The 21,891-nt window shown below is 36.2% G+C and overlaps 1 protein-coding gene across 1 annotated transcript in view; it reads right to left on the reverse strand.

Annotated features, from left to right (window-relative positions):
- Positions 1–6,080: 6,080 nt before the first annotated feature.
- The window catches only part of LOC120331693 (brother of CDO-like), a 67,969-nt gene continuing 52,158 nt past the window's right edge, over positions 6,081–21,891 (reverse strand). Inside the window, exons 8-23 of the mRNA XM_039398818.2 lie at positions 17,851–17,994; positions 17,093–17,275; positions 16,678–16,773; positions 16,282–16,431; positions 15,877–15,981; positions 15,446–15,516; positions 13,738–13,857; positions 13,158–13,344; positions 12,530–12,646; positions 11,970–12,085; positions 11,792–11,882; positions 11,100–11,269; positions 10,397–10,564; positions 10,058–10,178; positions 9,209–9,407; positions 6,081–8,200 (exon numbers count right to left, since the gene is read on the reverse strand). Of these exons, the coding sequence (XP_039254752.2) occupies positions 7,285–8,200; positions 9,209–9,407; positions 10,058–10,178; positions 10,397–10,564; positions 11,100–11,269; positions 11,792–11,882; positions 11,970–12,085; positions 12,530–12,646; positions 13,158–13,344; positions 13,738–13,857; positions 15,446–15,516; positions 15,877–15,981; positions 16,282–16,431; positions 16,678–16,773; positions 17,093–17,275; positions 17,851–17,994 (2,954 nt within the window). The 3' untranslated portion in view covers positions 6,081–7,284. The remainder of the gene's footprint in view (positions 8,201–9,208; positions 9,408–10,057; positions 10,179–10,396; positions 10,565–11,099; positions 11,270–11,791; positions 11,883–11,969; positions 12,086–12,529; positions 12,647–13,157; positions 13,345–13,737; positions 13,858–15,445; positions 15,517–15,876; positions 15,982–16,281; positions 16,432–16,677; positions 16,774–17,092; positions 17,276–17,850; positions 17,995–21,891) is intronic.

Below are 21,891 nucleotides of genomic sequence, written 5' to 3' on the forward strand. Positions count from 1 at the left end.
GCCTTATTGCTGCTAGTTGCAGTGCAACTAATTAGTAGGCCACTTTTAGGTTTAGGTGTAGTAGAAAAGTGTCGGTCCATCAGCAGTGGGAGTATTTTTGAAAGGAAAGGGCGATTTCTACGTTCCTTCAATGAATTTATGATATATTGTCAAAGCCTTATTGCTGCTAGTTGCAGTGCAACTAATTAGTAGGCTACGTTTAGGCGTAGTAGAAAAGTGTCGGTCGATCAGCAGTGGGAGTATTTGAAAGGAAAGGGCGATTTCACTCTTAAAAAAGCTTGGTACAAATAGAAGCTGATTCATAGATATTTTGCTTCCATTTTTAAATGCAGTAGAATCTTTAAGGCCTACTCTGTTTCTTACACTCTGGGTTGGGTGGTTGAATCGAAATTGAAGGTATCTTTAGCCCTAAGGCAACGCAGTGCCGTCTAATGTTAAAAAGATTAATCACCACAATCCTAGATAGCAGGTTTCAACTCTGTGGTGAAAACTCAATTAAAATGGTGTGCATGACTGTCTTGCAAGGGGCCTAGCAGTGGTTCGTCATATGGTTAAGCCGTGTAATCGGCTTTCCTCCCCCCCCCCCTCCGGGATAGATATGTAAATCCAAGTACGTTAGAGTAACTTAAATGGCCTACTAGTAGTCAGTAATTGAAGTGTTTCAATCTTAGGAGGAAGTGTAGCTCATCCAACCTAGCTGAGGATTCCTCCAAATGCTTGCAGTTCTCTCATTATCTTTATAGTAACGAGGGCGGGGTCCTTAAGTCCTAATACATTAAAAGAATATTTCAATTGGACGAAAATCGACCAATCAGGAAATTCTGAAGTCACGTGACCTGCGCAGTACGAAAACGGACATGCACTTGCCATGCGCAGAAGTTCGCCGTTTTTGACTGATGCCAGATTTCAGAATTTCGTTTTCAAACAGTCCGATTCTGAATCGGACCGTTCAAAAAATATCTGGCAACAGTCATTTTTTCAAAAATCTCGCGCATGGCAAGTACATGACCGGTAATCTACTGCGCAGGTTGCGAAATTTTGAATCAGCCAATGGGAGTTGAGTATTTTCGTGCGCATGGCAATTAGGAACTTCCGGCAAGGAGTTGAACTTCCTGTTAAAATGTCAGACTGCGCATGGCTGTAACATGGCAGATGGAGTTCTGCGCCGATCACGTGACTTGAAATACGCGGTATGATTGGCTGTTAGTTAGATATTGTTAATATATAAAAAATTCTAACTTGACCACTTGTTACTTATCGATCTTAAGATCGGTAAGTATGTTGATAGGTATTTGTCTGTCTGTTAGATGCACGCGATATCTCACGGAGGTGAGGTTGAATCTGCTCCTGCTTTTGCATGTACATTTATCATATCTCGGACCAGAAGCCTATTGGTTTTGGATGAACTATGTCGTATATTTAGCGAGTTATTAATCAATTAGTGATGGGACACGCGGTGTCACTATAGAGTCACGATGCGAAACCGCAGTTTCGATCGATAAGTCTTCGGTCTCCGACCGATATTCTCGTTTCTAAGTTGCTTCTGTACTGGTCTAACAATGGCGGACGGACCTGGGAGTGTGAAGCTCAAGCTTACCAATTGTAAAATAATGCCCGAATTATAAGACTTTGAAAAATCATATTTCAACATGATAAATCGTCTCAACAACTTTCCTCTCTCACTAAATCTTTTTCGCTTCCGGGCCTCAAACTGGGGTATATAATAATAATATCAGTGTAAAACATTAAGTGTAGCGTTCCTGCAAAACTTACGTCAAAGTGTCGTCATAATTTAGCAAAAACACTTAAAAATTGTCTTTTTCCAATTTATTACCAGATTCCTTTACAAACAAGCATTTCAAATTACATTTTTCAAATCTATTAAAATACACAAGGCACACAAAATAGCAAAAATACCAATATGTCACTAAATTTTCTCTATAAATAAATGATATATTTTTGCACTTTTCAGAGAACTTCGTGTAAAGTTGAGGTATTGTGTGTTTTTGAGTATTAACATTGAAAACTGGGTAACATTGCTTCAAATTAAAATGGCTTCACTCGATAGGCAATGCTTGGGCGGGAACTTATTCCTCTGAGGTGTTTCGTACCCGCTCTCTAAACAAGGATTTGGGCAAGCAGATACCTGGCACATAAAAGCAGGAGCCAGAAATTTCCAAAGTAAGGGTTCTGAAATATATTTTTATTTTTGCCAAGCTGGTCTGAAATAAGGAGAGGTTTCGACCGAAGACCGGAAAACATGGGTATTGAAGGCTTTAAAATGCGTTTCAAGCTACAAATTATGCATGATAGAAAAAGGTGATTATATTTTTTACATTTCAAGAAGGGGGGAGGGTAGAAAGGCAGATAGCATAGCATACAATAACACAGGTTTGGGCATGTGTCTTTCGGTATGCCCGAACCAAGGCTGTGAACAAGTCAATATCGAAAAATAAAAAATCAGAATTTGAAGGTAATAAAGTTTATGGTTGACCTAAGCTTTTGCTACATATAAGGCCATTTTACTGCCAAACAGGTTTTCTGAATAATGCTTCGGACAAGTAGATACATAAGCAAAATAGACCCTAATTTGGGCATGGATTCTCTAGCTTGGTTTGAACTATATTTATAAGTCTCGAGCAGAAAGAACGAGCAGATCTGACAGGGCTTCGAATTTTTTGCAAAGTCTGATCTATTCTCTCAAGAAGGAACTGGGCAAGTTCTTACTCTGGCCTAGGGCTTTTCAAAAGGAACACGTAGGAAATTTTGCTACCTTCCAGAGTGAGGTGGAGGTCCGTCTTTGTGGATATGCAAATATTAAAAAAAAATTGTAACACAAAAAGGTAAATTTAATACATAAGCATAATTATATAGAATATGATTATAAATAAAATTAAATAAATTGTATATTGAAGAGAACTTATCATTAGAAGCAATAAAATGCAACATAGCTTCTTATAAGATAAGCACGACAGCAAGACAGGACGATCACAGATTTTTCAACAACTACGAGTCTTTACTCAAAAATAAAGATATTCAATGGAAAGTTTTAATTCACTGGACGCTAATTGTTTCGATTATATGCTTTGCCAGTGGCAGTCCAGATTGACCTTAGATTAGTGGTTCTCAAACGGCGGCGCGTGCCCCACAAGGAGGGAGAAGACAATTTTTTAAGGGAACTTGAAGTTAAATAAAAATATATGTTAGATTTGATCTTGCCCGCTTTATTTTGGGTATTTACATTCCATTCTTGTATTTTCAAAGCGTTTTTTTTCAATAAAACATACTTCCGCCTCACTATCTGTTATTTGTAGCTTATTGTTAGCTAGGTAATTTCGAGGTAGAAGCGTTCGAGATCTGGAGCTTCTGAATTATCACACAATGTATATCTCAAAATGTTAATTTTTCGTACATTTGAGACTGTTTTCGCATCATTTGATTCAAATTTTTTTCTTAATAGTATCGAGAAATTTCTTCACGTTATAGTCATGCTCCTCTTTTGTATGCCAGCTATCGTTACATTATCATGTATCTTTCAGATTGCGTTTTTCGACAATTTCACCCATTAGTCTCTGAAAAGCGGGTACTCCATTGGTCACTCCAAATGGAATGCGATTGAACTCCCTAGAGTTTACCATCGCCTTCAAAAGCAGTGAAAATTTATCTTGTTGACATATTGGAATCTGATGATACGCGGATTTAAGATCGTAGGTAGAAAACCAGGAATATCCGGCAAGTTCGTTAACTATGTCACCAATTCGCAGCAATACGAGTCGTATATAGGCGTCTAGCTCTGTATAAATTTTATCGATTGAGAACAATCTATGCACAATCGTCGTTCTGAGGTCAACGAATCTTTCACAAGTAAAGGCTGAGCTGTCCATGGCAAAGAACTTGGAGTGATTATTCCCTCGTTATACAATTCCAAAACTTGAATAAACTCTTTGATTCTGAATTCTTTATCAAACACGCCAAAACGGTGAGATTTAAGTTCGTCGCGGTACTGTGCGGCAGAAACATCTTTAAAATTACAGTCTTTACTGAGATTACGCAGAGTGGCTAGGCTGTTACTTTCCTTACCTAGCAGATGTCGTGCGAATATTCCATTGGGCGTTTTGCCATATAAGCCATGCAGCACTTCCAAAGCTTTGATAAAAGTGCCCACATCTTCAATATATTCATAAACATTGTGTGAGAATGAGTTGATTAGCCTTTTGAGTTTATTCATGGCCTGGTCCTTTTGAACACTCGTCTCTAATTCTTCAACGTAGTCCCTAAATGCTTTTCGCTGGTGCTTCCATTCCTTTGCCGCGCTTGGAGAATTTTGATCCAGATTGAGTCTCGCTGGTTTCATCGATGCATCTATATTTAAGATTATAGTTTTTTTGAAACTGTTGTAACAAAATATTGACTTTAAGAAACTAAAAAAACACCTTAACCTAAACACAAGAACATGCAACATAATTACATTGAGCCGTCTAGAATAGCCAAACTTAATCGGACCACCGTCTGATACTCGTAACAGCTCGTCACTAATGCAGTAATGCGAATGCAGTCCGTTGTCGCTTGAAGATAATCAGTGATCACAACACAAAAAACAATAATGTAATAATGACAGAATATAAACAAAGGATCAGAAAAGCGCAGCACATTGTAGCAGGAATAACTGAGCTGAATTCTCATAACAAAATCAAAATATTTTACTGAGGAGTTCATAGAAGATTTGCTTATCATACTGAAGCTTTCATAGAAAACCCTATTAGAGTAAGTACAGTAATACCTCCGTAGTCAAACGACTTGATTATTGAACTATATATTTATATGCACGTTTTTGATTGAAGTTCTGTGAAGTTATTTGCAGAATATGAAGGGCATTGTTTTCCCGTTGAAATTTGCCCCAAGATCTAAAAACAAAACGACAAATTAGGTGAAGGCATAAAAGGTAGACGAGTGGATCATTTTGCCGATCATTCAGCGTTCAACGTTGCAGATTACTAGCACCGACGATCTATTCAAATAATTACGGTAGGCCTACAGTTAGTAGTCCACTGGCAACCAAATTTAAACAATTACATTTTATCAACCAAACACTTTTTGTGAAGTGGGATCATCATATATGACGTAAACAGAAGCCCTTTCATTATTAGACACGTAATGGGCCTTTTTTGCCAGAAGGCTATTACTTTTATTTATTGCTAAATTTTCTATGAATGCTATGAGATCTAATATTTCATTCAAAATTTCGCTGTATCACTTTTTAATTATGGAAACACGAATTTTAATCCGCCAAGAGTGACGACTGATTCCGAAAATTCTCGCTACTAGGAAGTTTTTGGAGGTTACCGGTACCGGTAATGCTAAAGATAAGGTAAACTACTGCAGTACTGCTTCGCTTGGTCTCAATATATTTGTAGACTGTGGTATCTGCTGTTATGTGTACATGTATACGACCGTAGTTCTCTTGTTGTGTTGTTGTAATTTGGCTTATTATTATTTTACTCAATTCAGCATTTTTGCTGCTTTGTGGCCTGCTAAATCGGAGAATACCCTCTTAACCTCCAAGCAGACCTAATGTTAATCACATGTAGGCTAATTTGTATTGCGCGATATCGGTTGTTCAACTATCGATTAGATGGTTCAACTACCTGAGCCTCGCTCATCAATAATAACAGTGCTCCAGCAATCAAGTTGCTAAAACTTACTAATGTTTATTTAGATATTTGAATCGTGGGTGTCGCTGCTTGATAACTTAACTAGATAACTATAACTAACATAACTATGGCTATGTTTTGGACTGATAGGATCGATTTGAATCGCAGGCGAACCACTTAAGCGTGAAATAGTTTCTATTTGTGGTCTGCTAAAACGGATCCAGTGGACATGTAGCCAGGCCTAATGTTTCCGTAAGTTTTCTCAATTTAGTTCAACTGCCTAGGGAATTTTTGGATATACTCGAAGTACCCGCACATCCAGAGACATAATATTTCGTAATTTGTCGACTATGAGATCCTTTCTAAAATGAAAAATCTTTGAAGCTAAGTTGGTATTCCAGCTACCCATAAAAAACTGAGACAGAAAAACAGAATACCGATTCTTATATTTTCTCAAGAACAAAGTAGGTAAACGCGGCAAATATTACGATTTCGTTTTTTATTAAAACAGAAATATTCGTTCCCACACGGAGATAAAATAGCCTATGCTTGTCGAATATTAACAATAATAATAAAAATAATTTTACCGCGTGGAAAGAAAATGTAAAATCAGACAGAATGCGGCATAACAGTGCAATATGTAGAGCGAAATGAAACTTTTTGTAAATATAAAAATAACACACAAATAAACAATAAAATATCGAAAAATAATGGGAACAAAACATAAATGATGTGAGGTCAGGCACCGAATGAAAAATATCAGAAAAAGTTTAAATAAATGTGTGAACAAATCTTGCAGGACGGCTTCTCACCTCTGTTCAATACTGCTTTCGCAAACATTATGGTGCAGTTGGCTACCGGATGAAAAATACAGCTAAAAGATGTAACCAAATTTTGTACCAAAAAAAAACCGTGTGTCGGTAAAGTATTTAATTTCTGTACGTGTAATGTAAGTAATAACTGCCAATACAACTTCCACCTGTTCAGGGATTAAATTTAATGAAGGTGTGCGAATTGACACAATAAATTTTCCATACTGAACCCAGTTATGCTAGCTTAAGAATAAAAAATTAAACGAAGCTTGTTTGTAAGTTGGCAACGGAATAATGCAGTAGGCCTGACCGTGAAATATCTCGGAATATATTATTTTTAAAGCGAATCGTACATCGAGTTTCGACACCTTTAAACAAATTGTATATCATTGAATGTAATAGAAATGTGCAGATTGTGTGTGCGAATGCAGAACCCGCATGTGTTAAAATATTGTAAAAATGAACAAAAAGGAGCAAATTTGCAATAATATGGCTGTGTTGATATATAAGATATAAAAATATTTCATGCAAAAAAATCAAAATAATAGGATATTAAAAAAAGAAACATGATTTTAAAAATATTTTTGTAGAAAATAAATTGTGAAAGAGATCCTTGCACGTTAACCCAAATACAAGAAGTCGTATTTTTAAACATGGCCATAGATGAATCGTGCCATCGAGGCGAAACGACAGTGCTGTTAAAAATTAACTAAAATACACTCGGATTTCGAAATACGAATGGAATTTACAACATTGACTAACAAACTTGCTTAATTCAACAATTTTGAATTTATGAGCGCTGGAATTAAAAAAAAAAGATGCTATGTCGATTTTGTCTCTGTATTATTATTATTATTTAAAAAAATTGTATTTTCATCAACGGCCATGTCGCAATTTTCTGGCAAATTTTCACTATCTACGCTTTGAAGAACAATCTTTTCGGATACAAGAGTATCCGGATTATCCGGGCGATCGGTTTCTGGATAACTACTATCAACAAAATCTCGATCTGAATCATTGTTGTTGTCGTCATCTGCGACGGGGGATGACGGACGGCTATCGATGGTGACGTCATCGTTGAGGGTCACGACCCCGGATGTCGCCGCGCCTGCGCTGTTCGCGTCATCGTCATGGGTAGCGTCGTCAGATTTCTCGGCTTGGGAATCCGAACTTGTCCTTGTGCCATCTTCGTTACTATGGTAACCGTTATCCGGCCTTTGTACTGAGTCCTCGTAATCCCCCGTGGTGACGTTCCCGTCGTATGTCCTCATTACCATATGTCCCCCTGGGGCTGAGTAAGGACCCATCACTTGTATACTCCCATCACCACCTAGTTTTCTAGCGTCGCCCGGAACTATATGACAAAACTCTCCGTTATTGCCCCTAACCCACCAACTTGGTGGGCCGCCAGGGACAGGCATACCTCTTCCCAACCCATGTGGAGGGTAGTAAGGGTGCCTGTGGTCCACATACATATGCATTGGGTTTGAGTGTATGTTGGGGTAATTACTGGGGCTCCAATTACCCGGATAACCGGGTCCATGAGGCATTGGGTATGCAGAGTAGTCTACTTCTCTTCCTAGACTAGAATGGTTGCTATGGTGACGTGAACAATGACATCTAGTGTCATGAGGAGAGTGACAATAACGATCAGCATCGCTGGAACTGTTCGGTGTTAGATGACCATTCGAATCTAACTTCTTCATATTAATGTGATTGGGTTTTCCTTGAATGTATCTAGGAACGAAATACATGAATATAAAAGTACGTTTCAATTTTTGGTGGATATCACTTAAGCTGCCATAGATACTTTTAAGATCAAGAAGTATAAAATTAAATTTTGTGTGCCTGGACGGGTCGGAAAATCCCTAAATTGAGCCCCATACTTGATTACTTGAATAGTATTTTCAACCATGAACTATCGATTACATTGTTAAGTTGAGTCGTGTTAAACAAAGACACGTAGTAAATGTATATTCAGTGAGGTAATTTTGGGAATGAGTCACAGATTCGATCGGTTTTCTATTTTCAAGAATTCAATAAAGGCTGTGCCGTATTATAAAACTTCACATTGTTCACAATACTAGCACAAAATGTTAATTTTTAAATAAAGTTATTCTAAATAATTCATAAAATCGAGAATTTGGAATCAATTCGAATTCATTTGGGATATCGCTGGTCACTTTCAAAATGCAGAAATTCAGTCAGATTTTTGAAGTTATGAAAATGAAGTTATTCTAAATAATTTATAAATTCGAGAATTTGGAATCACTTCAAATTCATTTAGGATATTGCTGGTCACTTTCAAGATGCAGAAATTTAACATAAAACTCCGGTTAAGGCTGACATGGGAAAATACGGTCCGCGGACAAAATCCGGCCCGTTCGGTAAACCAATCTGGCATGCCTGATGCTGTCACAACCAAACTGAAACCTCATTTTAAAGTTTCAGTTAAAAATTAGCTCAAGTAATTAGAGATTGCGATTAAACTTAGTTTCGGCAAGAGACTTATTGTTTTCCACTTTTGCTTTTATAACACTGTAAATATTGTTCATAAAATGAAACTCTTTACGTCACACTTACATGACCCGCCAGTATAGGTGGGCAAAATTTTTGGCCCCTTGTCTAAAAATGGGGCCCACTTCTGAGTTAAAGGCAGGAAGATCTAAGAAATAGTGATGTGACTATAACCACACCTATATGTAGGTATACTTATATATTTTCAAATTGTTTGGAAATATTTACCCATTTTTATGTTTCATTCCAGGTGATGCTTGAGAGTTCTGCTCGCTCCGTCTTCTCCAGTAACAAAACACGGATATGAGTAAAATAATGAGTACGACTCCGATCACAGCTCCGGTAATAAGGAACATCGTATTGCGTTGATATGCTTTGTCGCGCGCTGGATCGTTCCGGTCTGTATCCGGAATAACTACATCCGGAGCTGAAATAAAATAACTCACTTTAAAACATCATCCCATTTATTGCTTATATTTGTCTTAATCATTTGGCGAACCACGCCTTTTGTTCAGTCCATACCAGATGTGGGAAAAGTTAACAGATAGTCATTTTAGATTCATGGGTTTGATATATACTGGAAATAAAATAAAGTTGTCATATCATAAAGGCTAAATTGAGTCGACAAAGAACAGGTAGGCCTTGGGCAATAGAAAAGTAGTTATCATCATAATCCCTTGTTTATTACCTTCTAATAAATAATGCTGAACAAGAACAAGAACACGTTTGTTCTATTTCCGAATCAGTCATAAAACATATTTTTCAAATTTGTGATGTGGCTAACTTGAATTCTTTCAAGTGTCCCAAAAAATCGGCGTTACTGGGGGATAAAGCATCACTAGAATTCTATAAAACTTCACAACCTCTCGGCATTTAGTTGGCGCTCGTATGTTTACCCTCAAATGCGTCTTAAATAAGTATGTGTGATCCTGCTTTGATAAATTTGATAAAAAAGATGGTTGTTCTGGGCTTTTTATGTCCATTGGCAGGAAAAGGCATTTCAAATCTCCATATTATACTCTTTGAAAAATAGAAAAAAATTGAAATTAAATATAACATGAAGTCAGTATTTCAAACCTGCAACAGGGTCTGGAAGTCCGTTATCAATTATGGTTACCGAGCTATTTGGTCCGCCTGGTTCCGGTGTTTCAATCAGCATAACGTTGGAAAAGGGTGATCGCCCGAGACTATTGAAGGCCTGATGAAACATAAGTTGATAAGTTTACACACTGAGAAATACCAAAAATGTATTGAATTAAATTTCTGTAATATATATACAATACTTGAAAAGCTGCCTCAAAATTTTAGCTTTACTGAATAGTAAAATTGATACAAAAATGCGATTAATTTATTTCATTTGATGAACACTTGGGCAAATTTGTTGAAAATATAGTCAAACACAAACTGTCAAATTACCTGAATTTTAATGTCGTATTGCATTTCTGGTTGTAAACCTTTGAGAACATACGAAGTAGCAGTAGGATTTTCTACTACATTTCTTTTGTAATCTTCTTCGTTATCACTGTCCGTGGGTCGATGGTAAATGTAATATCCAGAAATAGATGACGGTGGGACGTTATCAAACTGAAAAGATAGCGAAGCATTACTGGGATATTCGGTGACGATGAGCATATTAACAAGAGAACTATGGTGTAAAAAATTGGGAAAATGTAACAGAAAAAAACGGCTTTCTTCTTATACTGGAAATTTAAAATTCATTCGTTCATTAATTGTGGAGAGAAACGATATTCACACAATAGCAAAATCCCAGACAAACAACAACCAAGCCAATTTTGAAAAACGATACATATGTGAACATCATGTCCAATAATCGATACATCCGTATTATGTGTACCAGGTTAGGGTTGGGCCATAATTTTATTCCGATTTTCCTTATTTTAGTTCTATTACGAGTTCGGGGACTGTTTGTGTTAGCTAAGTGAATATACCCCCTGCTCATAAGTTTCAGTCCCTTCACACAACTTGATTTAAAGTAGACAAACAAAATTAGTTACCTCCATATTGGTACACATACTTTTGAAGTGCCCAATATTCTGTACAAGAGATTTGACTCGTTTTTAAATAAATTTAGTATAATTTTTAACCGGATAAAACATACCTTCCAGTATATGACGATGTCCGTCTCTCCCTGAGTTGTAGCATCTCTTATATAAGGTGGATCTTCTAATAGCTGAGGTCTTCTTCGTTTAGGATAAGGTTTCGATGCTGATGATGGTTGAGAATCGCCGAAATGATTGTAAGCTATCACACGGAATTTGTAAGTCTTGCCTGAAAATAGTATGAAATTAGGATTTAATTTTCGTCAGGTACGTATAAACCGGTGTCGTAAAAATGTCATGCCCAAATTGTACCACATTTGACCCGCCTATACTATTTGTACCACTGTGCAGGGCAAGGGTAGATATAAAACTTTAGCCTTGGATAAGGTTATAATAGGGATAGTAAGCGGGATCCATATAAGTCGTACAATTAGTGAAAGTGTGGTTCAAATGGGAGTACTCCCGAAGTATGTGAACCAAGATGGCGGACACCGGATGGTTCATATACCAAATGGAACAAGTGTGAGACTCGACATGAAGTTCAAGTGGTAAGTTATAGCCCTGCAAATACGAGCCAATCAAACCACACCATGGACTGGACATCTACAATCTACTTACATGTATTTATACTATTTTAGGTTGAATAAATTTTGTTGGCGCGTATACAACGGCACATAACACTATGCCATGTAGTACATGATTGGTCCATGGTTCTTCAGCAGTTAGAATACTACTAGTATACCCTATTTACCTCTTTGCAGATTGCCGATCTCGTAGGGATAAACGTTTGAATCGCTTATCGTTTCCCATCCAAATTTGCCTTCCATATCTTTCCTTTGAATCTGAAAAAAACATGTGACAATGACGTAATCGATTTCATGACGTCAGTCTTAAGAAACTTGTTATATCATAAAATAGGAGGAACTTACTTTGTAACCGATGATAGGTGAACCTCCGTTTCCTCGGGGATTCCACATCAAGGACACTTTGTGAGCAGAAATAGCTGTTACTTGTGGCCGCGAGGGTGCTTTCGGCATATTTGCATCTGAAATAATTAATATAAAGATAAGAACAGTGGTAGATATATGGTCTCAATCGGCATTTATAGGTACAAAGGGTATGATTTTTATGTCAGCTGTACAATATGTGTAAATGCCAAGTACATGCAATGTAGAGATTTGTTCTATTAATGTATTTCATATGTCTCTGGCCTAAATGAAAAATGTTGAAGAATATGCCGAGATCTGAGTATTGTTTGTGATAACGATTCTGAATAAAAAATGTGAGCTGTGTTGATAGCGTTAAATGTATAAAAATCTTATAATAACCAAACGTAAATGATGGAGAATCGTTTTAGTAAATAGTAAATCGAATGCTGAATAATAATAATGGTGCGCAACTAGGTGCATTATATACAAATTTACTAACACTACGATAGATCATCGATAAACCAAAACATACAAATAAATGTTCCTAACAAGGTTCTTACCATTGTCCTTATCGCCACCCGGATTTCGCTTTCCACCGCTACCCCTCTTCCTGGGTTTGTCAGGATTAGTACTAGGAACTTGTGTATCTGGAGAACTTACTTTTGTCAGGTCTGGTTCTGTGAAAAAATGGTTCATACGGTAAAGCGTATTCCTATATTTGCCAAACCAGTGTAAGCTTGGGAATGTCCAGTGTATCTTCGATAAATTTACATTATTTTTACTATGAAAAGACGTGTATAGTGTTTTCAAATGTATAGTAAAACTCCGATATTTTATCATAATTCTAATAGCAGCCAGCTTATCAGGATAGGAGGAAACCGACCGTTTCATAGCGCAATGATTATCTTAAAAACGAGTAAATGTTTAACTTCATCTCACAGCCCTGTTACTTGATAACCTTCTTGCGGCATTTCAGTTTGACTTTCAAAAGTTGGAAAATTTTACAGCGATGACGAATTCGACATGATATCACAATCTGAATCTTAAAACTCTATAATTCAAGTGTCCAATACAGCGAGCAGTGTATATTCCAATCCATATAACTACTAAAAAGTGCCTATAGAAATTATACTAAAGTACAATAAAGTAATTATACTACTGCTAATTATACTAATTTCCCTCCTATACCTTTTCCCGTGTTGAAACTTGACATAGCAACGTCACTCCTTGTCCCAGCTTGACTTATGGCGACCATTTCTACCACATACGTGCTTGAAGGTTCCAAATTCTTCAGAACAACTTTGCGTTGATCGCCTGGTACGTTCACTACATTCCAAGGATAGTTTATGGCAGCTCCGTCCACAAAATCAGGCTCCTAAGTTGAAATTGAAAATATATATTGAAACAAAACTACGAAGTAACACCAAGCCCTTTGAGTACATTGATAAAAAAGAAAATTACTTTTTCACTCAAACATATTTTCAAGCACAATCGTAATAACGACTGATTTTGGTGGTTTTGAGCGCTTTTTGTTGGTTTCGTTCTAGTTGTATTTCCAAAATTTAGGTATAAATCTAATACCTTGGCCGGCAATTTTGTCTTAGGAAGCGTTTTAGTTTATAAGAATTGATCGAAGACGTTCCCGAAAACACGGAGATTTTATATTAGCCGTTTAATGGCTAGTTGGCAGTTGTTTAAATATTTTTAAAATGATGGTGGAAAACAGCCATCCATATAAAGCGCTGAATGAATGAATATATGATCTAACCTTATAATATTTGATGCTGAATAATTTGACGTCAAGATCACTTGTACTCCATGTTAATGTATGCGAGGTAGATTGTGTTGGTGTTCTTGATCTATCGATAACCGGAGTAGAGACGCCGTCCTGAAACAGAGTTGATTTATATATGAGAAGGAAAAAAAGGGCAAATTTGAAAACTCTGAAGCATAAAATACGGTTTCACTAGAACAGGGGTCACCAAACTTTTTTGACCGCGGGCCGGGTATGACTCAAATTGTGTTGAAACGGGCCGGATGAATATTTTTGTCAATGCAATACAATAAATTCACAAATGTTGGGAATATCGCAGAATATAGATCGAGAACATCCTATGAAAAAAATTAACAAGATTCCTATATCTAGACAACTATCCTGAGTTTAGCTGTTATCAAAACGTTGCTGTCATGAATTAGAAATGTTACAAAATCCGCGGCAAAAAATGTGGGCATCGCGTCTGCTGGGTACCGTTACGCCGTGTTGAAATACCGCTCATAAAAACGACTAACTGCTGTAGCTTGGAATTCTATGAAATTTTGACATAATTTAGATAAAATAAACAACTATTATCTGATATTTGATTTTTTTCATTTGCGCATAAATTTGCCAACATTCGACGCTTTTAAAAATTACGCTCCAGTTATACGTAGTTCAAATTAATGATATTGTCTATCTACAATCAGAACACCGTTAATTATTACCCACAATGAACCACTGTCAAACTATCATGCACAACTGCAGCGTTTATTTGCGACGATCTTTCGGCGGTGTCAATGACCGTTGTCAGAATAAAATCCTGAAATAGTCTCAATTTACTATAGATGTGACGCACATCGAAAGATTAGTGATTGATATGTGTTATTTTTCCATATTTAGTTCAGTTCTTATCAAAAAAGTAATACAATCATTATGGAAAAAATTGGCCTGTCGGGCGGTACTAAAATTCCGATATCTTCGTTATTTCTTGACCGTTTATTATAAACTTGGTATTGTTTTCTATTTTTACTCAGATCTTTCCACTGGAATAGTTTTTATTTAAATCGGATGAACATCAATTTTTTTGTAACATATACCTACATGAATATCCGCATTAAAGCAGTACAAAAGTTAGTGTGGCTTTTGAAATTGGAGCAGTGCGCGAGGGATTACAGTACTGTTAGCACAAAATGCACATTCGACGTTTATTTTAGCACAAAAAAAACATACAGTTTCGTCGAAAGCACGCGCCACGAGTGTACAAGTGTATCGCAGAAAACGTTACGTACTGGTAGCATTCAAAGTCGCAAAAACGAAGTTTTGTTTACAACCATGACTGAAAATCTGTCAGGGTGACAAAAGTGTCTGAGCGGATGCGGAAAGGCCTATTATTACGTCACTTTTTTGCATCTTGCGATTGGGCAATGTTACGATATAAACAAAGACGACGATGCTCGTGAAAATCTTCCTTGGAAAAAAATTTAGCCATTTTTGTGTGTTATTGCGGACCGGATAAAATGACGCCGCGGGCCGGATAAAATGACGTCGCGGGCCGGATCCGGCCCGCGGGCCGTAGTTTGGTGACCCCTGCACTAGAAGAAGCGTACCCGTCTCACTCAGAATAACTACTAAAAAAATAGTGAAGTTAACACATATTACCTGACAATTCCTTCAGCATTTATTGAATTGCCAAAGTCATTATTTGCTTAAATGTACTTACCGAGTCCGTTTCTGCTGTAAAATATTCTTCTGATTGAACAGGCTGAGGAGATTCTGGGGTTTCCTTTACAACTGTTAAAATAATGAAAAAGGCATATTTATGTAAACAAATTAATTAACAAAGTTACCAATCTGATATTTTTGTCTTAGCACGTTAGTAGTCGTTTACAACTCTTCTATTACTGATCTTTAAGTTTTAGTTTAGATATCACGATCTTGCGCGTAAAACAATAATTTTTGTTGAAATTTTCCAACAACTTGGAATCCAACAACTTGATATGAAGCGGCCACATAAGTGACACTGCAACTTATATTAATCAATAACCTATTGCCTATTCAGAATTTCAAAAGCCAAATCGTTATACTAAGGCAGCAATGGAACCACGTATAAATAATAACGAAAACGATGTGAAATCGAAATGATATAATTACCTTCGACTTTGAAAATCTTGTGTGATGATCCAAGGTCATTGATAGCCAGACATTGATAATATCCGGAAGAGAAGCCAATTGAAATGCTGACATTGAATTTTGAATCTATAAACAAAAAGTATATATCACATGTTACTTCAACTCATGAGACGTTGAGGGAAAGTTGGTTTGGCTACAGTTTTACAGTGATTCCTAAACATTTTCGTTATATTTCCCCTTCGTCTATGTTGGAACTCTTTACTCCTCCCTTACTACTTTCTTTATCCTACTGTCCATACATGCATGGCACGTTTTTCAATGTCGTTAATCGATCAAAGCAAATCGAGTATTCTAATAGTAACAGCAATGCAGTTACAAAATAATTGCGACTGTCAAATAAAATGGTAAATAATGAAAAATACTGACCGTTAGCGTCCTTCAATTTTTCTCCATTGTGATACCATTCCCATCTAGTGTGGAGTCCAGTATAATAATGCACCCCGCATTCCATTGTTATAATTTCATCATCTTTGATTGAAAAGTTATCGGGGCCAAGAATAACAGTTACTGGTTTCGCTGCAAAAGACGGAAAGCATGACATTATGACGTAGGTATTTACGTAATAAGAATTGTTCGGTACGAATGCATAATATGCAATGCAAAAAAACACAAATAACAGTTACGGGTTTCGCTGCTAAAAGACGGAAAGTATGACGTCCATATGACATTATGACGTAGTTATTTACGTAATAATAATTGTTAAATATGAATACCAAATATGATGAAACAATATCATCCAAATAAATACAAGATATCACTTACCGATTACGTTCAAATTGTATGTTGCTAGGATGGATCCGTTTGGTGATTTGCAACTATATTGTCCAGAATCCCAAGCCACATCCAAAGACAAACCAGCTAAATTATTATAACAACAGAGCACGTTAAAATTAACTACAAACTAGCATTTGTACTTCACCAACATACTATCCTCATAATCTATTATTCGGCTCAAAAAACTATAAAAAAGTCAAAAATTCGAGAAGAGGCGTGAAAGAAGAAATCTTTTCTTCTATATCTTCCAGTCAGCAATTTACATTATAAAAATCCCGGAATACCTCTCTTTCGTGATATAATATCGGACTATATAAAACTGAACAACTAAACGGCAAGTTGTTGAGAGTTGTTCCAGAATCATGTATATCAAATGATGACAGAAAATAAGTGTTCCCTTTACCTCGGCTGATTTTTGCTGAGTCTGGCATGATTCCATTTTCCCGAGTCCATTTCAATTCTGTGTCATCATTAGAAATACAATCTAACAATACATTCGTTTGATGAACTTCAGCAGTTACGTTAAATGGCTGTTGAGAATCAGAACTCGGATAAATCATTCGGGTCTGAGAAGATGGCTTTATTTCTGTACAAAAAATGAATAAAAAATTAAAATAAATTACAGTTGAACATATACCTGAGGCAGCTAAAGTCGATGGAACAATGTTACCAGAACGACTGATATCGTTAGCCCATAGTCTGGTAGCAACAATCTTCATCCAAAATAAAATATCGCTTATTCAAATTTTTTATTCTTGATAAAATTTTGATATATTACAGGACACAGACAAGGAACTTACTGCATTTCAAATGGACAAGTATCGGTCAGAACCTTATCAACAACTGTGAATAATTCCTAAACAGGGTGTAATAATATATTTGGGGTGTTGAGAAATGATAGAGCAGCGTTCCGTTTCATCCAAAAAGATATATAAATAGCCTACGTTAGTTATCGCGTAGTCTCATTTGGAGAAAGGTAGCGAGGTAGATCCATGGAAAATCGTAACACAATCTGACCATGTATGTATGTATACCAAGTACATATCATTATGTATATGGCTTCTGAGCAAGAGTTGAATCTCAACTCAATGCTCGATCCGATTATATTCCATGCTCTATTTCGAAGGTAAAACAACATTTACAAAAATTAAGTTCACTCACCGTCTACTTCGAGAGTAATGGACTTTGGTGCCATCTTCAGTTCTCCAGTGATAGAGTTGAAAGCCCCACATCGGTAAACCGATTGATCCAATGACGTCACGTTTCTAATCAGCAAAGCACCGGACGGTAATACCATATAAGGATCTAGATAGAAATAAAAGGAAATCATAATTAAGAAGGTAATGGGTTAAAGCTTACATTGCTACTATTTTGTGAAGGAAGATTATTTTATTCCTATTTTCCATAAGTCAGAAATAATTTTGCCTGTGAACAGAACACATTATTTAATTTCAATAATGCTTATAAACAATATTCTTTATTGAAATAGACACAAAGCTTCTGTCAAAGCACGAATGTAGAGCATAAACGGGTATCCGACGTGATATAGTCTTTTCAGTACGATATGTAATACCTAGGGGTGGGGTTGACTGCTAATCACTTCCCTAACTAAGGTTTAATTAAACATAGGCCTTCTAACTTGATCGCCCCACGGCCCACTAACCGAGCTATAATAACAAATAAATAACAAAGAAAATATTAAAAAGAAAGACATCACCGCCATACAAAAGCGCAAAGCAGTTTTAGAAGATAATTTTCATACCGTACGCGGCTCATTAATTCTCGAAAATGCGTTCTTCATGTCAGCGCCGTCGTAAAACCCACAAGATCGACCTCCAGGGTTATTTGATACGCATGAGTGCAAAAGCACAACATGCACGTGCGCGAAGAATCCTCAATTTATCATGATCGGGTTATCCAAGTATAAACTGTGATGGAGTCGTTTTTTCAATATTAATGGAATCTTGAACTTGAGCGAACTCGAGGTAATGGAGGTGATTCAGTCAGAGGTTGGGGAGTAACATTTTTATGACAGCGGGGAGGCATGTGGTTGCAAAAACGCTCAGGTTTTAAATTCCAGCGCATGAATCACCAAATATAACTGGCGCATTGGTGGTTTGCTGTCTCAATAATTGAATCTACTCCATAAAAAGTAATTTTTACGATTCGCTGATTTAATATATGCGCTCCGTTACGAATAGGCTGCATGCAATATTCGGGCGTATCGTCCGTTTATGTTAATTTACTTTTACCCAGGAACATCGGAATTGTATGCAGTTTTCTATTTAAAAATGGTCATTTAATCATTAATTGTATAAGGAACTGTAAAGTGGTGGCGTTTCAGTACAGAATGAATTTTTTCCTTCAAAGGCTCTTTCGGAAAACACGATTTCAAATACTTAATTTATTAAAGAACATAAGAGTGCTTGTGATTTGCCTTTTCTAATAAGTTTGATGTACGTCGAAAGACTTTTGAAAATTGAAAAGTCAAAAATTCTACGAAAAAACGTCCTATATTTGAAATTTTCCTCACGTACTCAAGGCGTCCTCATTTTCCCGTGTTGGGTTGCAATTTGTGACGAACATGGCGTATTGCCCGAAATAAAATCGTGTCAATTCGACCTCAAAAATCCGTATTTGATTAAACGATTCGCGTGCCGCGTTTCCGGGTACTTTGACCGTCAAGGATATCGATACATTAAGCGTGGAGCAACTATAAAGCTTTGTTTCTTAAGAACGCCCCAATTTTGGCCATACATACTTCAAAAGAGAACGATTGTTACACAGTTTGGTGACATTTTTCAACGTCAAGATCGACAACATAAAACGAAAATAACCACGAAATGGCGTCGAGTCGAATTGCCAGTATGGAATGTTTTTGGGATTTGCATGAAATTTTAAATGTGTAACAACAACGTACCAAGTATGAACAACAATGATTATTACCATAATGTAACAAGAGTAGTAGAAATGAATGAGCAATCCTATTTATAAAACTATCTCAAAATATCGATTTTCCCGAAAGAAAAAACACTTTAGGAAGTAAGTACTGAAATAGTGTTTCAAATTTTACAAATAGTCGTTTTAAATAGGCCTAAATTTTAAAATGAAAACATTTTTCGAACGTTTTTAATTATAAGTTCTGTTCAAACCAGTTCGCCAACTAGAAAGTAAGAACCTCATCAAAAGACATGATTCTCTAGTTGATATTAAAAGTATCAACTGATATATTCTTAAAAAATCTACCATGGATGGCTATAGAAGTCAGATAGGTTATAATGTATAGTGCTTCCATATCAAATACTTATATATATATACCGATTTTACTGTACCATTTGGGTTAGTTTAACATTTAGAAATTCAAATTAATACAAGATATCAAATTATAATAAATTACACAAAAGTAACGTGCAACTAGTTTCTATGAAGTATATCACATCCTTAGTCTGAACTTCCGGTAATTTTTCTGGGTTAACATATACTACCTAACTTTGCATCGACCATCCAAATTCCACTTAACTACTTAATAAGAAGAAGTAACCGAACCCAATACACTTCAGATGAAGAGGTTACACTTCTAGGTGCAGGTGGGGTTAGGTATTATTGGGGACGGGGGTCATATGAAACTCATGATGGGTGCAACGGGGTATAATATTACGAAATATGATATTTGAATGATCAAGATATATTAAAAAATAATTCAATTCTCTCAAAGACAGTACAGAAATGAATGAAGTACGAATTGTTTATAATATTTGGAAGTCTTATATCCAAATTCCTTAGGTGAACTCAAAATCTCCCACAAGATTTCGAACCTAAATAGGAAGATCGTAAAGACAGAAGTGGCTAAAAATGGAGTTAAAAGAATTTTGAGATTTGTTCTGTGTGAGTAAAGATGTTGAGTAAATTCACCCAATCATTCATTTGATTAAACTTGTCAGTTCTCTGTAATTGCTAAGCTATTGTTATCATTTCAGATGAAGCATAGGATGAAGTATAAACAAATATTTATCAAATTGAAATCTTGTTATGCATTAGGCTTTATTCAAATTAAAACCACATCAAAAATAAACCGACGGCGATAGATTAATAGCTAAAAATACATAGTCACGTTCAAAAACCACAAAGATTGGTTGGATGATATAAAATTTATAAAATTAAGCTGAGAAAACTGATCGGCAACGTGTTATTACATTCATACTTTATACCTCGTTTATCTTCAAAAAGCAACGGCTCAGACGAAACGCAAGATATCACGACAAATACAACTGTTATTAACTGCTAAATGGAGTGACCCTGGGATCGTACCTTAATTGTGCTAATGTTCGGCCACACATAAATACACAAAACCTTTTATCGCCTTTACTATGCATTTATAAACCAGTTATGTATGATTCAATCATTTCTTGAGATACCATCGGCATTCAAAATGAAAACAAATATCGTTTTTAATATAAACTTAAAAAAAACAAACTGTCGAGACATTATGCATTTGGCGATGGAGATGAGAAACTAAGATATGTCGAATGGTATGTCAATAATATGTCTATTACACGGACGACAATTTCAAACAAATATACACCATTGTTAGATAATTTGTTTGTCGAATTTTATCTGATCCGAGTTCGCTCAATTTTTTTGCTATTACGCCTTTATAAGCCACAACTGTTCATAAAGTGAAATGACGTTAGCGCCAACCACGGCTATGGACAAGGAAATATACGCATTACACGAAGTTGCTTTAAATTTGAAAAGAATAAACTTGAAATTTATGAAAAGGTTTTCTTAATTTACAACGAGTCACAGGTTCGGATAAATAACAAATATTAAAGGAGACGCGCGTGAACCTTAACCCTGGATGCACAGGATGGAGAAACTATATATGGAGAGCGGAGAATGCACGATGCCTATAGCCTATATGTGTTGGCATCGTATTTTAGAGAAGATGAATTTCAGGGGACAATACTGTGGAAATGTCTTGGAATTTTACGCTGATGAATTGCACAAAATATGAGGTGGAATACTTGTTTTACAAGCAAAAAAAAAGACAAAAAGAAACTCAAAACTATAGGTCGAAATCTGTTCTTTATTTACATCTCCAAACCGACTGGGTGACGCCGACTCGTATAGAAGTGACAAAGCACTGATACAATACAACGTCTGAGCCATCTAATCCACATCCAAAAATTCTTGAAAAAGAGA

The sequence above is a fragment of the Styela clava genome, chromosome 6 (assembly GCF_964204865.1).
Source record: "Styela clava chromosome 6, kaStyClav1.hap1.2, whole genome shotgun sequence".
Taxonomy (NCBI): domain Eukaryota; kingdom Metazoa; phylum Chordata; class Ascidiacea; order Stolidobranchia; family Styelidae; genus Styela; species Styela clava.